Source organism: Podarcis vaucheri (genome assembly GCF_965113315.1).
Source record: "Podarcis vaucheri genome assembly, chromosome: 5".
Lineage (NCBI taxonomy): Eukaryota > Metazoa > Chordata > Lepidosauria > Squamata > Lacertidae > Podarcis > Podarcis vaucheri.
Genome location: NC_138763.1, coordinates 99,066,272 through 99,089,344, shown reverse-complemented (window position 1 = coordinate 99,089,344; position 23,073 = coordinate 99,066,272). Strand labels below are relative to the sequence as shown.

The following is a 23,073-nucleotide window of genomic DNA, read 5'->3' as shown; positions in this document are numbered from 1 at the left end:
CCATCGAGTCCAACCCGCTGCCAAGCAGGAAACACCATCAGAGCACTCCTGACATATGGTTGTCAAGCCTCTGCTTAAAGACCTCCAAAGTAGGAGACTCCACCACACTCCTTGGCAGCAAATTCCACTGTCGAACAGCTCTTACTGTCAGGAAGTTCTTCCTAATGTTTAGGTGGAATCTTCTTTCTTGTAGTTTGGATCCATTGCTCCGTGTCCGCTTCTCTGGAGCAGCAGAAAACAACCTTTCTCCCTCCTCTATGTGACATCCTTTTATATATTTGAACATGGCTATCATATCACCCCTTAACCTCCTCTTCTCCAGGCTAAACATGCCCAGCTCCCTTAGCCGTTCCTCATAAGGCATCGTTTCCAGGTCTTTGACCATTTTGGTTGCCCTCCTCTGGACACGTTCCAGTTTGTCAGTGTCCTTCTTGAACTGTGGTGCCCAGAACTGGACACAGTACTCCAGGTGAGGTCTGACCAGAGCAGAATATAGTGGCACTATTACTTCCCTTGATCTAGATGCTATACTCCTATTGATGCAGCCCAGAATTGCATTGGCTTTTTTAGCTGCCATTTTTAGCTGTTATTTTCTCCTACCAATAGAGAACCTACAAAAGGACCTCTATATGGGCTCTTGGGTACCCCAGAAGGGAAAAGGAGCTGTTTTTTCTCATAACACCTCCAAATTTAGGAACACAGGGAACTACTTTATGCAAGAGACCATTGATGCATCTAGCTCATTACTGTGGAGGAGAAATGAAAGTACGAAGAAATTCAAAGTGAAAGAAAGAGAAATGTATTTATGAGAAAGGGTGGGTCCTACAACTCTGGACTGGGTGGAATGTAAGGTCTGCATAAACTGATAGCAACAGCCATCTTTCACCAGACCACGTAGACTCTGGTAGTTTATCTCAAGACGTGATTATCTCCTAGGGGCAAACACACAAACAAGAGGGAGGAATAGCAGATGATCTTGTTTTGTGAGTGGAAAATTCCTACTATTCCCATGTGTATCTCTTTGGGTTATGTCACACTTAGTAGAAATAAGAGTGTGTTTAACTGCTGGGTGTCCCATTTGCCTCATTCACATGGTGAGAGCAAGTTGGGAAGCACTGCAAAATTCTCACAAATGTGTCATTTTACTGACAACGGTTTCTGGGGTTCCATCGGCCACTCCAAACATCCTGGGTTGGGGGCTTGAATCCTGACACTTCCGTAACAGTGACCTGCTACATGTAAAGCAGATTTATACCTGAGCCACAGCCCTTCCCTTTGCAATGGCTTGCTAGACGAGACAGGAAGCATCACAAATCCAACAAGAAGGTGAAAATGTTTGTAACATTTGATATCTCCTCAAACGCTAGTCTTTTCCCAACGGAGGCAGTTCATCCTAGAAAAACCTGTACAGTGGTACCTTGGTTTACAATCATAATCTGTTCCGGAGGTCCATTTGTAAACCAAAACAGGTTGTAACCCAAGGCGTGCTTTCCCCCATGGGGCCTCCAAAAAAAATTGCTCGTAATCCAAAAAAAGGGGGTCGTAATCCAAAAAAAGGTTGCAAACCGGGACACGCACTTCCGGGTTTGACGTGTTTGTAATCCAAAACGTATGCAAACCAAGGAACCACTGTACAATGAAAGGAAGGCTGTACCCTAGTGTACAGAGAAGGTGTCAGATTCAAGCCAGTGTTTGAAATTTGTCAGGCGCATTTTGCTCCTGGCTACCAAGTGAAGTCAGGTAGGTGCCTCACACCATCTCAAGATGCAAGCCTGGGGATCCTTTAATCTCAACTGTTTTCACATGCTAGCAACACATCCTGTAGAATTCTGTTATATTTTATCTGCACAATCAGAATATTTTGGGAACCAAAAAGTCGTACAGTAGTACCTCGTTTTGCGACCGGGATCCCTTCCAGAGCCCCAGTCGCTGGCTGAAAAGGATGCTGGACAAAGTGTCGTGTCTGCGCGCACACACAGAGAGGTTTGCGCTTCTGCACATGTGTTATTTAGTGCTTCTGCGCATGCGCGAGTGGCGAACCCGGAAGTAACCCGTTCCGGTACTTACAGGTTTGCAGCGGACATTCGACGGAACAGGTGCTCGACGAGGTGGACGCTAGATGAGGTACCACTGTGTTGAAAAATATGACTTTCATCTATTTCTTTTATCTCACATTTAATTGCATTATGATCTGAAAGTATTTTTGGTTGAATTTCAATTTTTATAACTCTAGGTACTAATTCGCTGGATGTCCAAACATAGTCTATTCTTGCAGCTGATTGATTTGGTCCTGAAAAATGAGTAAATTGATTTTCTAATATGACTTGCAAGCCATCTGCCCCTCAAATGGACACGGCAACCCTGGTTTAAGGAGCCATTTGACATCTAGCTTATGTATCTGAGTTTCTAACATTGACTCAATCCCTGGCACTACCAGTTCAAGAGGGATATCAGTAGCAGGGCTGGGAAAGGCCTGTGCCTGAGATTTTGGTGAACCACTGCCAACTGGAACGGATGGCTAAGTCTTAAGTGGAACTTAAGATATTGCTAGAGGGAAGAGACTGATGGAACATCAAGGGCAAACCTTTTCCACCTGCTTCACCTCACCCCTTGCCTCAGACCTTTCTAAGCATCTGCCACCTAAGTATTTATTATTGCTCTCTCCAGCATTTCTTGTGAGGGACTGCACTTTGCCCTTTTTTTGGAGGAACATGGCTGCATTGGGTTTTAAATATTTCTGAAATGTTTAAGATTTTGTTACCTTAATTTTTTATATTTTTTATTTTATATTCTTTTTTGTGCACAGCCTTGGGGGGCTCTCCCCTCCTTTTGGGCCGCATCTTATAAATAAACAGTAATGTAAATACTGGATGAGAGTTATCTAGCGCTTTATCATTACGTGGTGAAATATCACATGTTACAGTTCCATGTGTGAGCTGACCCAGAGAAGGCAGCCTGTGAGGCAGGTCTAACAAAAGCAACACAAAACACAGAGTGAATCCTTTAATTCTGTTAAGGCTTTTTTGTAGCTTGAAAACACCTCTGATGGGGTTCTCACTGAACATTCAAGAGTCACTGCAATATTCTTACACAAGTTATCCGCTGTGAACAGTGCTATATAAACCAGTTTCTCATATTTAAAGTCTCACGTGCACCCTCTGCACTTGCCAGCCTTCATGAAAAGAAGAAGGGCATCAAAAATGCAGCAACGTCCTGATATGGAGGTGGTGATTAAAGGTAAAGGGACCCCTGACCATTAGGTCCAGTCGTGACCGACTCTGGGGTTGCGGCGCTCATCTCGCTTTATTGGCCGAGGGAGCCGGCGTACAGCTTCCAGGTCATGTGGCCAGCATGACTAAGCCGCTTCTGGCAAACCAGAGCAGCACACAGAAATGCCGTTTACCTTCCCGCTGGAGTGGTACCTATTTATCTACTTGCACTTTGACGTGCTTTCGAACTGCTAGGTTGGCAGAAGCAGGGACTGAACAACGGGAGCTCACCCCGTTGCAGGGATTCGAACCGCTGACCTTCTGATCAGCAAGTCCTAGGCTCTGTGGTTTAACCCACAGTGCCACCTGCGTCCCCTGGAGGTGGTGATTAGCAGCTCTTAAAGGAGATCTCAGCAGCTACATGGAGAGAAGTTTCACACATTGCCAGTGTAACAAACTTTACAAGTTTTTCCTTCCCTCTTCTGGTTGTTTGGGAGTGCATAGCTCCCCTCTCCTTCACAGTTGCTAGGATAAGTGGGTGGCTCTATCAGACCAACACAAAGAGATGCTGCAAGGTATCAAGTAGCTCAATGGCCAGATTCCAGTCTAACATCCTCATGTTCCTGAGCGCTACCCAATCATCTGGGCACAGGTCCACAAGGAGGAGGAAACTGGAATCATCTGCTTCCATTTGTAACCACTGAATGAATGTCATTTCATTCAAACTCAGCACAAACTTAGTTCAAAACAAATGCTATAGTATAAGGAAAGTGTGAACTAGGTTTCACATGCCCCCGTGTAACATCTGAACCAGGTCAGTGTGCTGTGGCATGAAGTTTTCATTGACAACACTTCTTAAGAAGCGATCCACAGCTATCTTGGTAGCGCAGGTAAGGTTCCTGGTGTGTTTAACCACAACTTGGCAATTAGGAAAGCAGGATAACATCTTCCCCGTAGACAACACCCTCTCTTCTGAAGCACACGTTTCTCCTACTGCTTCTGGCTACAGCTAACCTGGTGTAGACAGTGATATATCACATAGAATTACTGCATTTCATCAACCTTTTATTCGACCGTCAGTCAGAAAAAAGTACAATTGTCAATACACAGTTAAAACATCCAAGAAGATTTTAGAGCTTAGCCAACACTAAAATGGGCTAAACAGATAGCCCCAAATCAATACAGTCAATTATAGTCTTGCGGCGCTTAAAAGCTAAAAAAAGAAATTTGGCCACCAAGGAAGGTATAGCTCTAGTGACGTTATTCAGCAAGTGTAAAACCTGGTTTTCTCCAGGTAGGGAGCTAAATTGACGTAGAAGTGGGTCTATAAAATTTTGTCTAAGCTCTGCATAAGAAGGGCAAGTCAAGAGAATGTGTTCAGTGGACTCAACCACACCCATGGCACAATGACAGGTTCTCTGGGCGTATGGTACTCCCCTGTACCTTCCCCACAATATCGCAGAGTCAAGGACATTTAATCTAGCCGCTGTAAAAAGTCTGCGGTATTCCACATAGTGGATTTCTGCAAGGTAGGGGGCTGGTATGGTCCGATAGATCTGGTCCCCTAGGAACATCCCTGGTTTTACCTGGGCTATGTCCTCTTGTCTAGCAATGTCACTCAGTCTCCGGGAGATCACAGCTCTAGCTTGATCGTACGTCATAGACTCAAAGTAAAGATGAGACAATCCGCAGGATTGAACCTCGTTAGTGACCTCCCTTTCCCACGATGATTGGAAATCGTCCGAATTACTGCATTTCTGAAGAACTGTGGGCTGCCTTGTTTGCTACTGAAGTTACTTTTTAATGTCCATTGGCTACAAACAGTAAAACCTAAGGTGGCAGTAGGAGAGGAGAGAGAAAAAGGGGTGCAGTGTTGTGGAGCCTAAGGTCTTAGATGAGACAAGAATCGGAAGATATCATCTGAACTTCTTTTGCAGTGCACTTTGTGCATCTGTCTACACAGGGGAGCCACAGGAGGGTAGCCAGAGTGGAGTAGCTTAGCCCTTGCTTTTCTTCCTCTCTTTGCAAAGCCAAGCTGGCTCAGCAGCCAGGATGAGTATCAACTTAGCAAATTTCTAGCTCTTGTGATTTAGCGGGACAACGTAACCCAAAGAACACACATACGTAATTGTCCTTCAATACAGAATCACACTTCCAGTTCAACACGGCTACTGCACACATGTGAAATGGAAGGCTGAATGCATTTTGGCACTCCATGTGCACTTTAGACAAAAGTTATCCACTCCTGGGAAAGAAAGTTAACTCTCGGTGCGAGGAAAGGGGCTGCAACCTCAGGATGGCAAGACTGTGCACAACAGAACAAACAAGGCACCCCAAGAATAGTCCTAAGAGGCAGAACAGAGATGGCATGTAAGAATAGATGGTGCATGAAAACACTCCACACGACTCTGCGGATATCATCCACGCAAGTCTTGAATAAAAGCAACCCAAGCTCTGCCTGCCACCCCAAGCCTTAACTTGCACCCACAGTGCAAGTCTAAGCAGGGGAAGAATTGGTTTCTGGCACAGTATGAGTAAAGTTGGCCATGCCTCACAAAGGATAGATGGTGCAATTTATGTTCAGAGGGTGGAAATAACCTTTTCAGTCACAAAGGAGAGAGAAACCACATGGTGCCACAGAATTCCTAGGAATGGGCCGGGACTGGATTAGAGTTATGCTAGGATATCCAGGGGACGCGGGTGGCGCTGTGGGTAAAACCTCAGCGCCTAGGACTTGCCAATTGCATGGTCGGCGGTTTGAATCCCTGCGGCGGGGTGCGCTCCCGTCGTTCGGTCCCAGCGCCTGCCAACCTAGCAGTTCGAAAGCACCTCCGGGTGCAAGTAGATAAATAGGGACCCCTTACCAGCGGGAAGGTAAACGGCGTTCCGTGTGCTCCACTGGCTCGCCAGATGCAGCTTGTCACGCTGGCCACGTGACCCGGAAGTGTCTCCGGACAGCGCTGGCTCCCGGCCTATAGAGTGAGATGAGGGCACAACCCTAGAGTCTGGCAAGACTGGCCCGTACGGGTAGGGGTACCTTTACCTTTTTTAGGATATCCGGGCACACAGTAATTTGATGATTGTGTATTGATTTCATAGTTGTAAACTATTTAGGAGCCATTTTAGCATATACCTATAAAATAAATAGATGGTGATGGCACCTAGAGCTTTTTGAAATATGTATTTCAGCCCTGTGCTGCCCCAAAATGTATATTTTTCAAATCCTAGTGCAGGGAAGATTGCTCCATAGCCAGTAGCTAAGGTCCTGAGTAAAAGGCAATTGCCAGCTTCCAGTTAAAGCTGAGAAAGACAAATGAGGGCAAAATAATCACAGAGAGGGATCTGAGTGCAAATGTCAATACAGTGGTACCTCGCAAGACGAATGCCTTGCAAGACGAAAAACTCGCTAGACGAAAGGGTTTTTGGGTTTTGCGTTGCTTCGCTAGACGAATTTCCCTATGGGCTTGCTTCGCAAGACGAAAACGTCTTGCGCTTTTTTTTTAAAGCCGCTTGAAGAGGCGCAGTTGTGACGGACCGTGCTTTGCAAGATGAAAAACATCGCAAGACGAAAAGACTCGCGGAACAAATTCTTTTTGTCTTGCGAGGCACCACTGTATAGATCAATACATCCTATAAATGAAGTGGGGGGGGGCAGAAGAAGAGTTACGCAACAGCTTCCAAGACCCTAGCACTGCACTTAAATAGGGCAAGTGGTATTTTCCCTTAGCAATAAAACCTTAGCTCCATATTGGTCTCCTTGTGTAATTTTGCCCTAGATAGCCAAACGTTGCTAGAGGTTAATTAGGCAATTTCCAGAAACTTGGGTAATATTCTTTCTGTGTATGCACCACTAAGCAACTTTTACAGCTAAATGATGTTTGATGAATTTCCCTGGTAATCACTGACACCTATTTGCCTTTCCAATATGTAAAAGGGAGCCTTTTTCTAGACAGAATCACCCTTCAGGCTTAACGGGGACATCCCTTGTCTCTGCTGAACAAACATGGACACTAAGGCATGGGGGGGGGGAGATTTCCTCTAACGTGTAATTTAATCCAGAGAATAAACACTTGCAGGATAAGCCACTGCAAAATGCAAACAGAAGTCTGAGAATCACTTTGGGGCCTCGTGGAGGCGGGATGTTGCTCAGGCAACAATCTTTGGCATAAGTGCCCCTATTCAGACAAATATAGAAAAAATGTCCCTGTTTTCATCAGAGACATGTTGGAGGGCATGCACTTTTCCATGCAAGTTCTAACCTTGGACATAACTTCACTTGGTGTTCGGAAAACTTGCTCAGGATTGTGTTGTATGCATAATTTGGCGAAAATGAGGACAACATATTTTTACCACATTTTGTATTAAACCGTGTAAATATATGGCATGTAAACAACTTTGCTGATCTGCAAGCACTTTCGTAATTGATAAATTTCAATTTCCCACACCCAGCTTGGAGGAGACTTAGTTTCTCAATCCATTTTAGTTGGGTTTTAGACCTAGTTTTTGTACAGAAACTGCCCTGATCATCCTGTGGTAGTACCCATGCCAGGAGAGAGATGGGGAGTAATAATAATAATAATAATAATAATAATAATAATAATTTATTATTTATACCCCGCCCATCTGGCTGGGTTTCCCCAGCCACTCTGGGCGGCTTCCAAAAGAATATTAAAATACTGTGATACATCAAACATTAAAAGCTTCCCTAAACAGGGCTGCCTTCAGATGTCTTCTAAAAGTCTGGTAGTTGTTCTCTTTGACATCTGGTGGGAGGGTGTTCCATAGGGTGGGTGCCACTACCGAGAAGGCCCTCTGCCTGGTTCCCTGTAACTTGGCTTCTCGCAGTGAGGGAACCGCCAGAAGGCCCTCGGTGCTGGACCTCAGTATCCGGGTAGAACGATGGAGGTGGAGACGCTCCTTCAGTAGGAGTGTGTTAGTTCTCCTAGACCAGTGGTGTCCAAACTTTTCTCAAAGAGGGCCAGATTTGATGAAGTGAAGGGCTGTGAGGGCTGACACCAAAGGGCCAACCTTTAGGATTGAAGTTCTTGAGCTTTTTTATGATTTTACCCCAAAGTTGTTGAGGTTTTTTTTTTTTAGTATTTTTATTTTACCCCATTACCCCCAGAAATAAACTGCCACAGGGGCTGGATTAAACTGACCAACGGGCCGGATTAGGCCCCCGAAACAAACTTTGGACATGCCTGTCCTAGACCTTTCAGGGCTTTCCATACCACTTATCATAGTACCCTTCTAGATTTTGATCACTGGGATTTAAAGGCACTGCTTTTATGGTAGTTGCCTTCTGACCGGTGCTCCAGGACAACTCTCCCATTCCTTAGTACAGGGTAGGGTTTAATCTTGCTACCTATGCTTTTTGACAAATATTGTATATATGGAACTGATTGAGATGCAATAAATATGTGGATATCAACTTCATTTCTATTTCTCATCTAATTTAGGTAAGTGGTAGTGACAAATGGAAGCTGAAGCACACTAATAGACCGGATGAGAGCCAACACACTGAGGCTTAATCCCGCTAAAACAGAGATGCTGTTAGTGGGTGTTTCATCCTGTTTTGGATGAGGTTGTATTCACTGGGTTAACATGGGTGTGGGTGCTCCTTGAACAATCTGAAGATGCCATTTACCCCCTTTGGCTGGTTCACATGCTATGTACTGATGTGGACAGAGATGGTAGTCTATTTTGCACTGGACCACAGGCTATTGTTATAGTACAGGCATGGAAACAATTCACTGTCTTGATCGAAGCATTCCTGTGAAACCCATAATTACCAGTTCATACTTGGGGGTGGGGACTGCGACAAGCAAATCTACTTCCTGAATACATGCACCTCACAGAATCTCCCACTATCTCCCATCTTTTGTCTAAGGCTAGAGGCTACAGCAGGGACGCAGGTGGCGCTGTGGTCTAAAGCACTGAGCCTAGAGCTTGCCGATCGGAAGGTGGGCGGTTCGAATCCCGTTGTGAGCTCCCATTGTTCGGTCCCAGCTCCTGCCCACCCAGCAGTTCGAAAGCATGTCAAAGTGCAAGTAGATAAATAGGTACCGCTCCGGCGGGAAGGTAAACGGCGTTTCCGTGCGCTGCTCTGGTTCACCAGAAGCAGCTTAGTCATGCCGGTCACATGACCCGGAAGCTGTACGCCGGCTCCCTTGGCCAATAAAGCGAGATGAGCGCACAACCCCAGAGTGGTTCGCAACCAGACCTAACCGTCAGGGGTACCTTTACCTTTTTTAGAAGCTACATCAGGCTTTCTCAGCCTAGGCCCTCCAGATGTTTTTGGCCTACAACTCCCATGATCCCTAGCTAGCAAGACCAGTGGTCAGGGATGATGGGAATTGTAGTCTCAAAACATCTGGAGGGCCGAGGTTGAGGAAGGCTGGGCTACAGAGCCAAGCCTCTTACGGTCCAAGCTTTATAGAAACAGACAGACTGCGGACATATTCATGACTATTCTATAAAGGATCTACACTTCTCTAGAGGTCCAGGGTCTACTGCATGACATTCTCTTGGTGATGAAGAGATTATAGTTTAAAACAAATCACATCCATATCCTGCAAGTGAACATTTCCACATTTCTAGAGGCAGCTTCCTCTGTGCAAGACAAGAGGAAGACATGACCTCATAGGCATCTATTTCCACATAGACAGTAAACAGAGATGTTTGTGACAGCAGACTGACCACCCGCCCCCTGTCCCATGTGCAGATTATGCTTTGCTTATGTGTGTTCACTGTGACACAACCACAACAGGTTTCAACATGGAAGAACCACACAAAGCCGCCTTTCCGTAGCAACCAGTTCTGCTGAATCACGAGGGCCCATGCTTAAATCAACCAGGAATTCTGTGGGTGCATCGTGCCCCAGCATGTTCAATGCAGTTCGCAGTACATACTCAGTAATCCTTTACAAACAGCCTTATTGGAGATGTATTGTGCATGTTCTGGAGATAAATGTTTGGAATGAATGGCTACTCAAGAAAATCTGCATTTAAAGGTTTTTATGTTGCTGTACTCCACCCTGACAGGGTGAGAGCAAAACAGAAATACTGTACAAACAAATATAATTAAGAGATTAGGGGTGAAACGAAGTGGTAAGCCTCATGCCGCTTAACATTTATACAGCATTTCAGATTTGTCATAGCTCGTCTGTCATAAATGTATAATGTACTATTAAGTTAAAATGTGAGCTGCAAGTAGAAGTACTGGTGAAATTATCAGAACCTTTAACTAATGGTGCACCTCGGATATGCTGTATTTGTGTGTGTGTTTTAATGTTTTACTGAATTTTGCATTTATGGAAGTACAGTGGTACCTCTGGATGCGAACGGGATCCGTTCCGGAGCCCCGTTCTCATCCTGAAGCGAATGCAACCCGTATCCACACATCGCCACGTCCACGTCATTTTGAGAGTCTGCGCATGTGGTGAAACCCGGAAGTAACATGCTCCGTTACTTCCGGGTCGCCGCGGCGCACAACACGGAAATGTTTAACCTGAAGCTACTTCAACCTGAGGTATGACTGTAATAAAAATAATTCATAAAAAGGGGTAAAGATTGCAAGATGTAGTAGGTGGGAAACCTGCTGGGAGACAGAGAAGAGACACTTATGAAACCAAAGAAAATCACAATTTGGTTAGGATTCTGGCAATTACACTACTTTAAGAATATAGTGCCTCAAAGTACGGCATTTCTGTTCATTGTACATCAAAGATAATTCATCATATCTTTCTGAAGCTTAGCATGGATATCTACCTCTTGTTGAATCAAACTTCAGTAAAGTTGCTTGTTGTTGTTTATTTTAAAAAATGGCTGCCTTATAGTACTTTTAACATTTTTGCACTGAAGCACTGCTTTCCCACACTTGTGAAATGTTTAAATGTCTCTTCCCACTTTTATATTCCACTTTTCTTCCAAGGTGCTAAAAGGGGTTGTACAGACATACCTTGGGTTGCGAATGTGATCTGTGGGGGGGCACATTCACAACCCGCAGCGTTCGCAGTCTGAAGTGCTGCGTCTGCGCACATGCATGACGTGATTCGGTGCGTCTGCGCATGACGTCATTTTGTGCTTCTGCGCATGCGCGAGCTCCAAAACCCAGAAGTAACCCGTTCCAGTACTTCCGGGTTCGGTGCGGTCCGCAAGCCGAAAACACGCAACCCACAGCATTCGTAACCCAAGGTATAACTTTACATGGTTCTTCCTCCTTTGGATTTTATTGTCACAACAACCCCATGAGGTACATTAGGCTGAGGGTATGTGACCTAGCTTTATGGCCGACTGTGGGTTTGAATCCTGGCCTCCCAGGTTTTACTCAAACAACCTAACCACTACACCACACTGCCAAACAGGACCAGATTTAGGTTTGATGAGGCCCTAAGCTACTGAAGGTAACAGGACCCTTTTTATGTCCAGCAGTCCTTTGTCAACAACAAATTGTCGCTGTTTTTTTGTGTTGAGTTTATGCTATATGGTAATTTAAGGACCTAATAGGTATCTAAAGCCATTTGCACATAACAAATAGGAGCCTACACAACACAAAACACTGTTGCTGTATGTAGGCTTTACTTTATTTGTTTTTTAATGTTATATTTTGGAAATGTACATCCAGGTGTTTTTTCCTTTAATTTTTTTTGGGGGGCCCTAAGAGAGTGGGGCCCTAAGCTATAGCTTGTTTAGCTTATACGTAAATCTGGCACTGCTGCCAAACATTGTGCAGTGGCATATGGTAAGGTAAAGCATGTAAAGGGTATCTTTTGTAATGGGTTAACCTTAATGTTCTGATAAATTGAATAAACTTGAATCATTGCTTTTTTGGTTTCACCCCTGGACGTGTGGAAGAATTACTCTGCAGTTTTAAGCTTTGCAACCAGCAATTATGAAGAGGTTTACTAAAAGAAGACAACTATTCCATTGAACGCGGGTGGCGCAGGGACGCGGGTGGCGCTGTGGGCTAAAGCCTCAACGCCTAGGGCTTGCCGATCGAAAGGTCGGCGGTTCGAATCCCCGCGGCGGGGTGCGCTCCCGCTGTTCGGTCCCAGCGCCTGCCCACCTAGCAGTTCGAAAGCACCCCCGGGTGCAAGTAGATAAATAGGTACCGCTTACCAGCGGGAAGGTAAACGGCGTTCCGTGTGCGGCTCTGGCTCGCCAGAGCAGCGATGTCACGCTGGCCACGTGACCCGGAAGTGTCCCCGGACAGCGCTGGCCCCCGGCCAATAAATGTGAGATGGGCGCACAAACCCCACAGTCTGTCAAGACTGGCCCGTTCGGGCAGGGGTACCTTTACCTTTACCTTTACCTATTCCATTGAACCATGTAAGACATGTGTATACTATTGTAAAATGATTTACAACTATTTGAAACCGATAATGATTTCCAAATAAAGCTTCGAAGATAACATTATATGGTTGTCTATCCCCCACAATTACGTATTTTAGTTCAAATATTTGCACTGTTCGAAAGCTTTTGATATCTCATTGCTTTTTTTCTGGGGAGATGCAGGGGGACGCATACCCCTAAACATTTTGTGAATCTAACAGGAGAAGAAACTTAAATTTTTTAGTTTCTCCTCTAGCACGGTGAATCGACAGTTCCGTTGCTACCCCCGATGGCAGCCTCATTTCCTTTCCCAGTATTTTCTGAGTCTCAGACAGAAGCGGGCGTTTAATGTGTGAAGCAGTGTGGAATGTGCATGTGTGGTGATTTACTGGTGCAAGTTTGGCCTCACTGAGGGGCTGTATTTCAATACGAGTAGGAAAATTACTGACTATTTTTCATCAACACAGCCAGCAAAGAAGTGTAAAGTTAATGATGATTCTGTGTAATATGAGGTAATGCATGTTCTTTGTACTTTTGTCCATTTACTGTATTTATTTTCCCCGATTTGAATTTTCTTGAGTCACAATGAGAGTACCCCTAAACATTTTTTTAAGGGGGGAGCACTGGATATACTTACACAGTGCATAAAATTTACACAGCATACTTTTTTGGGTTTCCTTACAACACATAGCTCAAGAAATGATAAATCAGGTAGCAATAAATTTTGGTGCGCCTGCACACTGGGTGCCAGCACTGCGGCAGAAAGCATGGGTGCGCAAAGGCCCAGTTCTAAGCCAGCACATCACGTGAGGCGAGAAATGTGTTTACTGTGCCATGACTCCTCATAGTTTCCTTGCTTTTTTGGTGTCTAAACTCTTCAATTAAAGTGAAGGGTGTTTTTCCCCCCAATTAAAAAGTATCTTAGAATATATCCTATGTTGTTCGGGGGAGGCAGCTGGGGCTGGATTGAGGAAGGATATGTATTTATGCATACAGGCAAGTGGAGATTTCTCTAACTTCACTTTAAAACAAGCCACCTCCTTGAGCTTTTGCACCTTCAAAGCCAAGTCCCTCCCTCCCCCCCCCTTCCTGTGCAACCAAGACATTTCACAGCTTCAGGGGAGGGACTGCTGGGAAGACGCTTTCCCAGCAAAAAAAGGGAAGCCATCCTGCTACCTCTTTAAGCTGTGCTGGAATGTCTGGTTTTACGGCACCATCACTTTTCACAGACAAGAACCGATTACCGTATTTTTCGCTCCATAAGACGCACCAGACCATAAGACCACACCTAGTTTTTGGAGGAGGGAAACAAGAAAAGAATATTCTGAATCTCAGAAGCCAGAACAACAAGAGGGATTGCTGCGCAGTGAAAGCAGCGATCCCTCTTGCTGTTCTGGCTTCTGGGATAGCTGCGCAGCCTGCATTCGCTCCATAAGACGCACACACATTTCCCCTTGCTTTTTAGGAGGGAAAAAGTGAGTCTTATAGAGCAAAAAATACGGTAAGTGCCACTTCTTCCTGGGGTTCCTTGGTAGCTTATCAGAAATGCCTCTCTCAGTAACAGAAGGCAAGATTCCACAAAACACACCTTGTGTGCCACTTTCTTCCATCATGTGTGCATATGTGTGTACTGGATATGACATTTTAATGTATTTTTAATCTTTTGTTGGAAGCTGCCCAGAGTGGCTGGGTACAAATAATAAATTATTATTATTATTATTATTATTATTATTATTATTATTATTATTATTATTAGTCATAGGGTTGCTCTGTCTGGAAACAGGCCCCAAGAAAGAGCTCTGGCTCGTTCTGTCATTGTTATCTTTAGATGGGCAGCAAAGACTTATTTCAATGAACTTCTTCAGGTTGCTTTCCTGAAACTGGTTTTATGTTCCAACTGCTTTTTAAGATGCTCGCTGCCTTTCAGCACTCTTTCTTTCTGATCGTGTGCTTTCTTTTTGACTTCAGCTGCCTTAAAAAACTCCATACTAAAGCGAAGCATTAAGCATCAAAGAACAATCTGAACTATGCAAACACAAGCCTGTCCACTCCCTAGCAACAACAAAACGCCGAACAAGGAGAAATGAAATTTCTCTCCCTACTTCCATCAACTACTCGCCACACACACAGAGAACCAACAATAGCAGACATGCCAATTTGAAACTGGTCAAGCATGTTTGAAGCAGGGCTGTCTTAGGTATACCCGGCGCTGCGGTGCAAAGATCCCTCCGGCGCCCCACTTTCCCAGAGTTTTTGGGGAGGATGGTGCTGCCGGCGGGGCTGGAGGAGGCGGGCAGCGGCTGGAGGGCGTCTCCTCTGGCAGGGAAGAGGTGGAGGCTGGACGCAGCCTCTCCTGGCTCAGCTGGCCGCTTTGTGACGCGGTGGCCACAGCAGACGAAGGCTCCAGGCGCGGCGCTGCTTTAGAGTGTTATGGCAGAGGCAGGCAAGGGCAGCGAGCTGATGCTGGGGGGTGCCACATTCAGCCTCCGCCTCTTCCTGGCGCCCTCCAGAACTTGGCGCCCTGGTGCCACTAGCTTCTATGGGTAAGACAGCCCTGGTTTGAAGTGCTGCAGAACAGCTTGTCTCTGCCACAGAGGCCTCCGAAGAGCATTAGGTAAAGGTAAAGGGACCCCTGACCATTAGGTCCAATCGTGGCCAACTCTGGGATTGAGGCGCTCATCTCGCTTTATTGGCCGAGGGAGCCGGCGTACAGCTTCCGGGTCATGTGACCAGCATGACTAAGTTGCTTCTGGCGAACCAGAGCAGCGCACGCCGTTTACCTTCCCAACAGAGCGGTACCTATTTATCTACTTGAACTTTGTGCTTTCGAACTGCTAGGTTGGCAGGAGCAGGGACTAAGAAACGGGAGCTCACTCTGTCGCGGGGATTCAAACCACCGACCTTCTGATCGGCAAGTCCCAGGCTCTGTGGTTTAACCCACAGAGCCACCCGCGTCCCATCCAAAGAGCATTAGGTGCCAGCACTTCTCTTCAGCTGCTTACTGTGAGATGCAGGTGCACAGCTTGGATACTGCATGGCTAGAACACGCTAACAGCAAATTATACAAAGTATCCAAGAGCCAAGAGTGCACATTCACCCACATACCTAGCCCCACATCCAATATCTGAGCAGACTCAGATTTTGTTATCAGGCTTCTTGTACAAAAATAAAATACTATTAGGGCCCCTTTAAGACTGTTTTTTCAGAGCGCTTTGCAGATTCTGCCACACGTTCTTGACAGTGTAACAGTGGATTATCATTCTGCTTAGATGTTCTGTGATGTTTGCTCAATGCGACTACAGTGGTACCTCGGGTTAAGTACTTAATTTGTTATGGAGGTCCTGAAACTGTTCTTAACCTGAAACACCACTTTAGCTAATGGGGCCTCCTGCTGCCGCCACACCACCGGAGCACCGGACGACTCACTTTCCATCTTCTGCATCATTGCAGAAAGGTGCTTTGTTGCAATGGGGCTGGGGAGAGAGAGAAGTGCAATATACATAAATATACCTGCACACACTCTCTGAACTTGTATGGCATCCATGCCCACTTCAATGTTCTCCTGTTTCCACCTGAAGGGAAATTCCTTGTACCGGAAAATCCCTTTACACATATGCAATACTGCAACAACCTCCCAAGCAGGTTAGACCTGAAATTGCACAATGGTGGGGGAGGCAGGCAGAAAGGGAGAAAGTATTGAATTTTAGTCTCCTGGTGGGCACAATAATTCTTGGAGAAACTAGCCGATTACTCAGCTAAGCTTTCTCAGAAGACGAAGCCCCCACTTCACCACAGCCTGAAACACAGGGCCCTTGCTAAAATCCACTATCAGTGGTTTGGCTCCTTCCCCATCTCAGTCTCAGGCCTCCTCTGGAACTTACTGAATGCCAAGTCACTTCACAAACTGAGATGGCATAGCACTCCTATGGGACTCTATCAGCTTTGCATCACTGTGAATTAACATTTGTATAGCACTTTCTGGTGTTCATGGGGACTTGATTCACATGCACCAACCAGCTAGATCCATTCCAGTTTTATTGTTATTCCCCATACTGTAGATAAGTGGACTGAGGCAGAGAGGGCAGGTTTCTCAAGGTCACCTAATGAGTTCAAAGCGAAAGGCAAGATCTGAAGGGGAGGGGGGGTCGTTCCTGGTTCATTATTAGTCATTATGCTACACCAGCCTTTGAAGGCCCTTTGGGAGAGTTTCGCATATTTTAATAAATGCATTTTGGCACGAGGCGCTTTTCACAGGTAGGCAATTTCAAGCAAGCCACACTGATGTGCATTCTGGGGGAAGCAGAGTATTGGATTACACCAATGTTAACTCCTGTGGAGGAGTTTATTTATTTCAAAGAGACAGATTCCAGATAAAGCCAAGATAAAAGATGGCACTAGGGCAGAAGAAGAATGTAATTCAAACACGGATTGGAATACCTTCCCCCAGCCTGACGCTCTCCCATAATCCCTGACCATTGGTCCTGCTGGTTGAGATTATGGGAGTTTCAGTCTGGAGGAAGGCTGGTTTACAACTCATTCTGCCATCTAGAATAGAAAGCAGGGAAACGATACCATTCCGAAGGAAGCACCTTCAGAATGTAACTTCTTTACAAAGAGCGTAACAATTTGAAAAACCTTCCAGGAGTCTCCTGCAACCTATTAAGAGAACTTCAGTCAATGATATGGAAAACAGCTACAGTGGTACCTTGGTTTACAATTATAATCCGTTCTGGAGGTTGTAAACCAAAACAGGTTGTAACCCAAGGCGTGCTTTCGCCAATGGGGCCTCCCCCAAAAATGGGTTGTAATAAAAAAAAAATGGGTTGTAATCCAAAATGGTTGCAAACCAAAGTACCACTGTATATCCAATTATTTTTCTGGCTACTGAAGATCTTAAAAGTATGTAATGGAAAGGGCCTTTCAAGTTACAACTTAAAAACTTAAAAACTGTACCGTCTTTCCCAGAAGCTATTCTAATCTGGGTGCCCTGTGGTTATACCTTTTTACATTAAATGCCCTCTGCGCATGATCAGGGCCTGGGGCCTGATGTCGTCGTGACCTGATCTAGTAAGACAAATCCTGGCTTAGCGAAAACAAGCAAATGTGGGGGCTCCTGGAGAGGCCCTCCAGCTACTGTGAGCCAAGTCATAGCTTGCCTTCAAGCGTTGTCTGAACCCAGGCCTATGGTTTGCCTCCAGAAAAACCACAACCCAAGAAAAGCTCACGGAGCAAGGGCAAACCATGAGCCTGGGTTCAGACCACGCACACCAAGCCAAACGGGGGCTTAGCTCAGAGCAGACGCAAGCCAGAGAAGGAGCCAAGCGGCTGCGATCTCCGCTCCCGGGAGGTCCCACTAAGCCAGAGAGCTTCGGTTTAGCAATGCTTCCAGGCCAGGTCTGTGTTTATGTTCTTAGAACGGAGCTCCTGGGAGTGGAAAACAGTTTCAGACTTGAATCCTAGAGAATGCCCAGCTCAAATCGACTTTGAGAGCTACAGTGTGACACTGGAGGGGGCACAGATTGAGGCAGCCCCCCCCCCACTGCTCAGTGACCCTCCCAGCAGAGGAAACAGCAGAGAAGCCCTCAAGGTACATGATGGGGGGCTGTGCCAAGAAACCACGTGCTCTGCCAGATTCATCAGTGGCGCAGACCACTCCTCTTACCATCAACTTAATTATAAACTCTCCACCAATTAGCAGCTCTCTGGAACTCTTCCCACTAGCTCCCAAGATGTTCTCTGTGGTTTCTCAGCCGAAAGGGAAATGCACTCTGCAGCTGCCCAGGGGCAGGTTATCTTTTACGCACAAGCTGCCGGCTGAAATCCTGCACCTGGGCAGGTGTGCTATCTCCCTCCGCTCCCCTGCTCCCCAGATTCCGGCGCTGGGTTGCCACTCCCCGCTCGGCCTCAGCTTCAGGGCCTGCCGGGAGACACTTCCCGGGGGAGCGGGAGGGAGCCGAGGTCTCTAAATTTAAGGTCGCTCCCAAGAGCGCTTGGAGGAGCAACCCTGCCACTCGCTTGAAAGCGGCGCGGCAAAAAGGAAGCATCACCCCGCAACTCCCCGGGCGTCTCCCCGCCCAGGGGTGCCAACTTGAATAAAATATTGGGGGGGGGGGTTTGCAGGTAAGCCCCACCCTGCATAATCGATCACACACCAAACTTTTGAATGGCAGTGCCAATAAACTTGGGGAGGGGGCAGCCCTATCAAATACTGTTTAAAAGAGGAAAGGGACCCCGGCCCCTAGGAGTCGGCTCCTATGTTTCCACTACTTGCCTTGCCGCAAAGTTTTTCGGGGGGGTGGGAGCGGGCGGCCAGACTGCGCGAAGGGTCTTAAGTCCCTTTCATTAACCGCACCCACCCCAAACAAAGGCGCGGCCTCGGAGAGGTTAGGGAGCCCCGGCCTGGCCGGGACGCGCCACACCTGGCCCGCCCGGGAAGCTCAACTCCGGCCGGCCGCGGCTACACGGCGCTCCGCAACACGTGGCCGGGGAGGGGGTCGTCTCGGGGCTTCGGGAAAGCAACGAAACGCCCCCCCCAAGCCTCTCAACATGTTGGGGGGCCACGAAGCGCCGGCCGAGGAGAGTAGGAGCGCCGCCAAGTCTGCGCGCCCTGGCCGCGCCCTGGCGCTCCGACGACGCGCCAACTTACCCAGAAGAAGAAGTTGAACGTGAAGAGCAAGTACTTGATACACTTGGTGCCTCCCTTGACGGGCATCTTGGAGGGTTAGACGGGCGCGTTTCACTCTCGGGCGACTCCTGAGCTGCTCGGCGTTGCTCGACGACGCGGCTCCGTCTGCCCGCCCCGCTTTCTCCTTGCCGCTGCTCCGACCCGCAAGCCCCACCTCAGACCTGGCGGCCTCGCCCTGCCGCTGCGCGCCGCCTCCTCCTCCTCCTCCTCCTCGAGCGCTGCGCCCGCCTCGCCGACGCCCTTCCCGGAGCTGCCCAGCGACGCCGCCCCCTCGCCGGCGGCGCAGACTTGCAGGTCGAGGCGGAAAGAAGCCCCGGGCTTCCCTGGGACTGAGTCACTGTCGCAGGCGAGCGGGGAGGGTCGCTGCCCCGCCCTAGCGCGCCCACCCACCCCGCCGGGGCTCGCCTGCTTTCCAGCGAAGAGTCCGGTGGACCCCGAAAGCTTGCCGAGTTGCCGGAACCGCTTGTTGTTTTTCGCCCAGCTTGTTTGGCATTATGACTTGCCCGGCGTCATCGGGGTTTGCTTTACACAACAAAAGAGGGCAGGCCCTTGCCCTAAAGATCTGGCCACCTGAAACTCAGTGGAGGCAAAGCGAAACAAGCGGAAGGGATTCTTTCCTTCTCTTGTTTTGCGCTCCACCCTTGTTCTCTTTGAACGGCAGCCCCAAACACACAGACGTTTAGGAGGTGGTGCTTTTTCCTTCCTTATCCACACTTCCTAGGCATAGGTCTGGGGTTTCCAGGTGAATCCCGGCTGAATCCGAGCAAACAACAGACCACAGAAACCCCAGCTCCCGTTTGCTCAGATCCAGGGCTAAAACGCAGATTTTCCCAGGAAAAGCTGCTGAAAAGAGAAAGAAACCACTTGGATGTGGAGCTGGAAACCCCATCCCTGTGCCGAGAAACACAACACAAAAGGAAGCGTGGATGGGCCCTTAGAATTGGCATTTTGTGTGTGTGTGAACACAAATGTTTTCAATACTAAGGTACACAGATCAGAGCATGGAAATGTTGTTGTTGTTTAGTTGTGTCCAATTCTTTGTGACCCCATGGACCAGAGCACGCCAGGCACTCCTGTCTTCCACTGCCTCCCATCAGTTTGGTCAAACTCACGTTGGTAGCTTTGAGAACACTGTCCAACCATCTCGTCCTCTGTCCTCCCCTTCTCCTTGTGCCCTCAATCATCAGGGTCTTTTCCAGGGAGTCTTCTCTTCTCAGGAGGTGGCCAAAGTCTTGGAGCCTCAGCTTCAGGATCTGTCCTTCCAGTGAGCACTCAGGGCTGGTTTCCTTAAGGATGGCTAGGTTTGATCTTCTTGCAGTCCATGGGACTCTCAAGAGTCTCCTCCAGCACCATAATTTAGAAGCATCAATTCTTCGGCGATCAGCCTTCTTTATGGTCCAGCTCTCACTTCCATACATCACTACTGGGAAAACCATGGCTTGAACTATATGGACCTTTGTTGGCAAGGTGATGTCTCTGCTTTTTAAGATGCTGTCTAGGTTGGTCATTGCTTTTCTCCCAAGAAGCAGGCGTCTTTTAATTTCATGACTCCTGTCACCATCTGCAGTGATCATGGAGCCCAAGAAAGTAAAACCTCTCACTGCCTCCATTTCTTCCCCTTCTATTTGTCAGGTGGTGATGGGTCCAGTGGCCATGATCTTCGTTTTTTTGATGTTGAGCTTCAGACCATATTTTGCGCTCTCCTCTTTCACCCTCATTAAAAGGTCCTTCAATTCCTCCTCACTTTCTGCCATCAAGGTTGTGTCATCTGCATATCTGCGGTTGTTGATATTTCTTCCGGCAATCTTAATTCTGGTCAGGGATTCATGGAAAGCCCTGCTGAATCTCATCCAAGACCCACCTATTCCAGCATCCTACTCTTACATTGGCTAACTATGGGTAGCCCACAAGCAAGTCACGAGTGCAATAGCAACTGATATTCAGAAGAATATATGCAGTGCTTTGGGGGGGGGGTAAGCATACCCCTAAACATTTTGTGAATCTATAATTTATAAGAATTCATAAGAGTAGGAAAATGAGAGTATCCCTGAACTTTTTTTTTAATGAAAAAAGCACTGAATATATGCCTCCAAGATGGGAAGAGGGTACATAGCGATTATGGCCAGTAGCCATCCATAAATGCCCATCCTCCATAAATTTGCCCAACCCTCTTTTAAAAGGCTCTCTCCACACTTCCACTTGTCCTCCCCCCCTGGAAAACTTGTTCCTTACCACTGAATTGCAGCACAGGGGGGGACTTGGCTTTAATCCAGGTCAAAACCTCAGACTGGGGGCCCTGCCACACCCACACACCCCTCAGCACATTTGTTCTTAAAGGGCATAAAAAGTGGGCAGTGTATTATTTGAATACAAAGTTTTATTTTTTATATAATATTGATTTCCAACGTCGTTTACGCAACAAAATGTCCAATGTAAGAAGTAAAAAAAAAGATTTTTTTTTTACAGTATTAGGAGATATAGGTAAAGGTAAAGGGACCCCTGACCCTTAGGTCCAGTCGTGACCGACTCTGGGGTTGCGGAGCTCATCTCGCTTTAATGGCCGAGGGAGCTGGCATATAGCTTCTGGGTTGTGTGACTAAGCCGCTTCTGGCGAACCAGAGCAGCGCACGGTAATGCCGTTTACCTTCCCGCCGGAGCGGCACCTATTTATCTACTTGCACTTTGACGTGCTTTCGGACTGCTAGGTTGGCAGGAGATATAATGTATATCAATTGACAGCATTATAATTTTAAAGCTGGTATCGCGGAGAAGGTGGCCCAGGAAGCAGCTTTCATATTGCTATGGAGGGCACTCTGTGTGGGGGAGCTCAGGCTGCCTAATTAAGCTGCCCCGGCAATTAAGAGTTTCAATAGATGACTTTCTCTTCCGGTTGCCACATCTCTTTATTCCTGTCCCTCTCCAGTGTGACGTCAGATCCCGCTTGTGGTATCATTGCCACAGGTGTACTTGTTGACCTCGCTCCTTTCCTTCCACTCTTCTCTCTCTATCTCCTTTTAACTACATCTTCTTTTAACCTTATACTCTCTGGAAGTATGGGTACATGATTTGGGGGGTGGCCCGCAGCTGTATTTCTTTATTTCAAAAAATAATAATTTATATACCATTTGATTGCGAAAAGCCTCAAAAGTTTACAAAGCATAAGACAGCAAAATCAAGGGGGGGGGGAAATTACAACCCTATTTTAAAATATGCAAAAGTTAAAATACTGAAAAAGAATAAAATTGCCTCAGCTTTCGAGGCATCTGGGTAGCCGTATCTAAAGAAGAATGTTTTTAGCAGGTCCCTAAAAGAGTACAGGTGGGACATGGGTGGCGCTGTGGGTTAAACCACAGAGCCTAGGACTTGCCGATCAGAAGGTTGGCGGTTCAAATCCCCGCGACGGGGTGAGCTCCCGTTGCTCGGTCCCTGCTCCTGCCAACCTAGCAGTTTGAAAGCACATCAAAGTGCAAGTAGATAAATAGGTACCTCTCCAGCGGAAAGGTAAACGGCGTTTCTGTGCGCTGCTCTGGTTCACCAGAAGCGGCTTGGTCATGCTGGCCACATGACCCGGAAGCTGTACGTCAGCTCTCTCGGCCAATATAGTGAGATGAGCACCGCAACCCCAGAGTCGGCCACGACTGGACCTAATGGACAGGGGTCCCTTTACCTTTACCTTAAAAGAGTACAGTGAGGGCACCTTCTTGATTTCAATAGACAGGGAGTTCCACTGCCTCATTAAATGATTGATATCTTACAAAAGGGGAATGGGGATTATGTGGCACCTGTCATAGTGCCAATTCCACCTATCAAAATGGTCGGGTAGGCACATGTCAGGAAAGGTGATCTC

At 47.1% G+C, this 23,073-nt stretch overlaps 1 protein-coding gene across 1 annotated transcript in view; it reads right to left on the bottom strand.

Annotated features, from left to right (window-relative positions):
• Positions 1-19,371, bottom strand: part of CD9 (CD9 molecule) — a 32,503-nt gene extending 13,132 nt beyond the window's left edge. Inside the window, exon 1 of the mRNA XM_082223328.1 lies at positions 19,188-19,371. Within this exon, the coding sequence (XP_082079454.1) occupies positions 19,188-19,253 (66 nt within the window). The 5' untranslated portion in view covers positions 19,254-19,371. The remainder of the gene's footprint in view (positions 1-19,187) is intronic.
• Between the last annotated feature and the right edge of the window lie 3,702 nt (positions 19,372-23,073).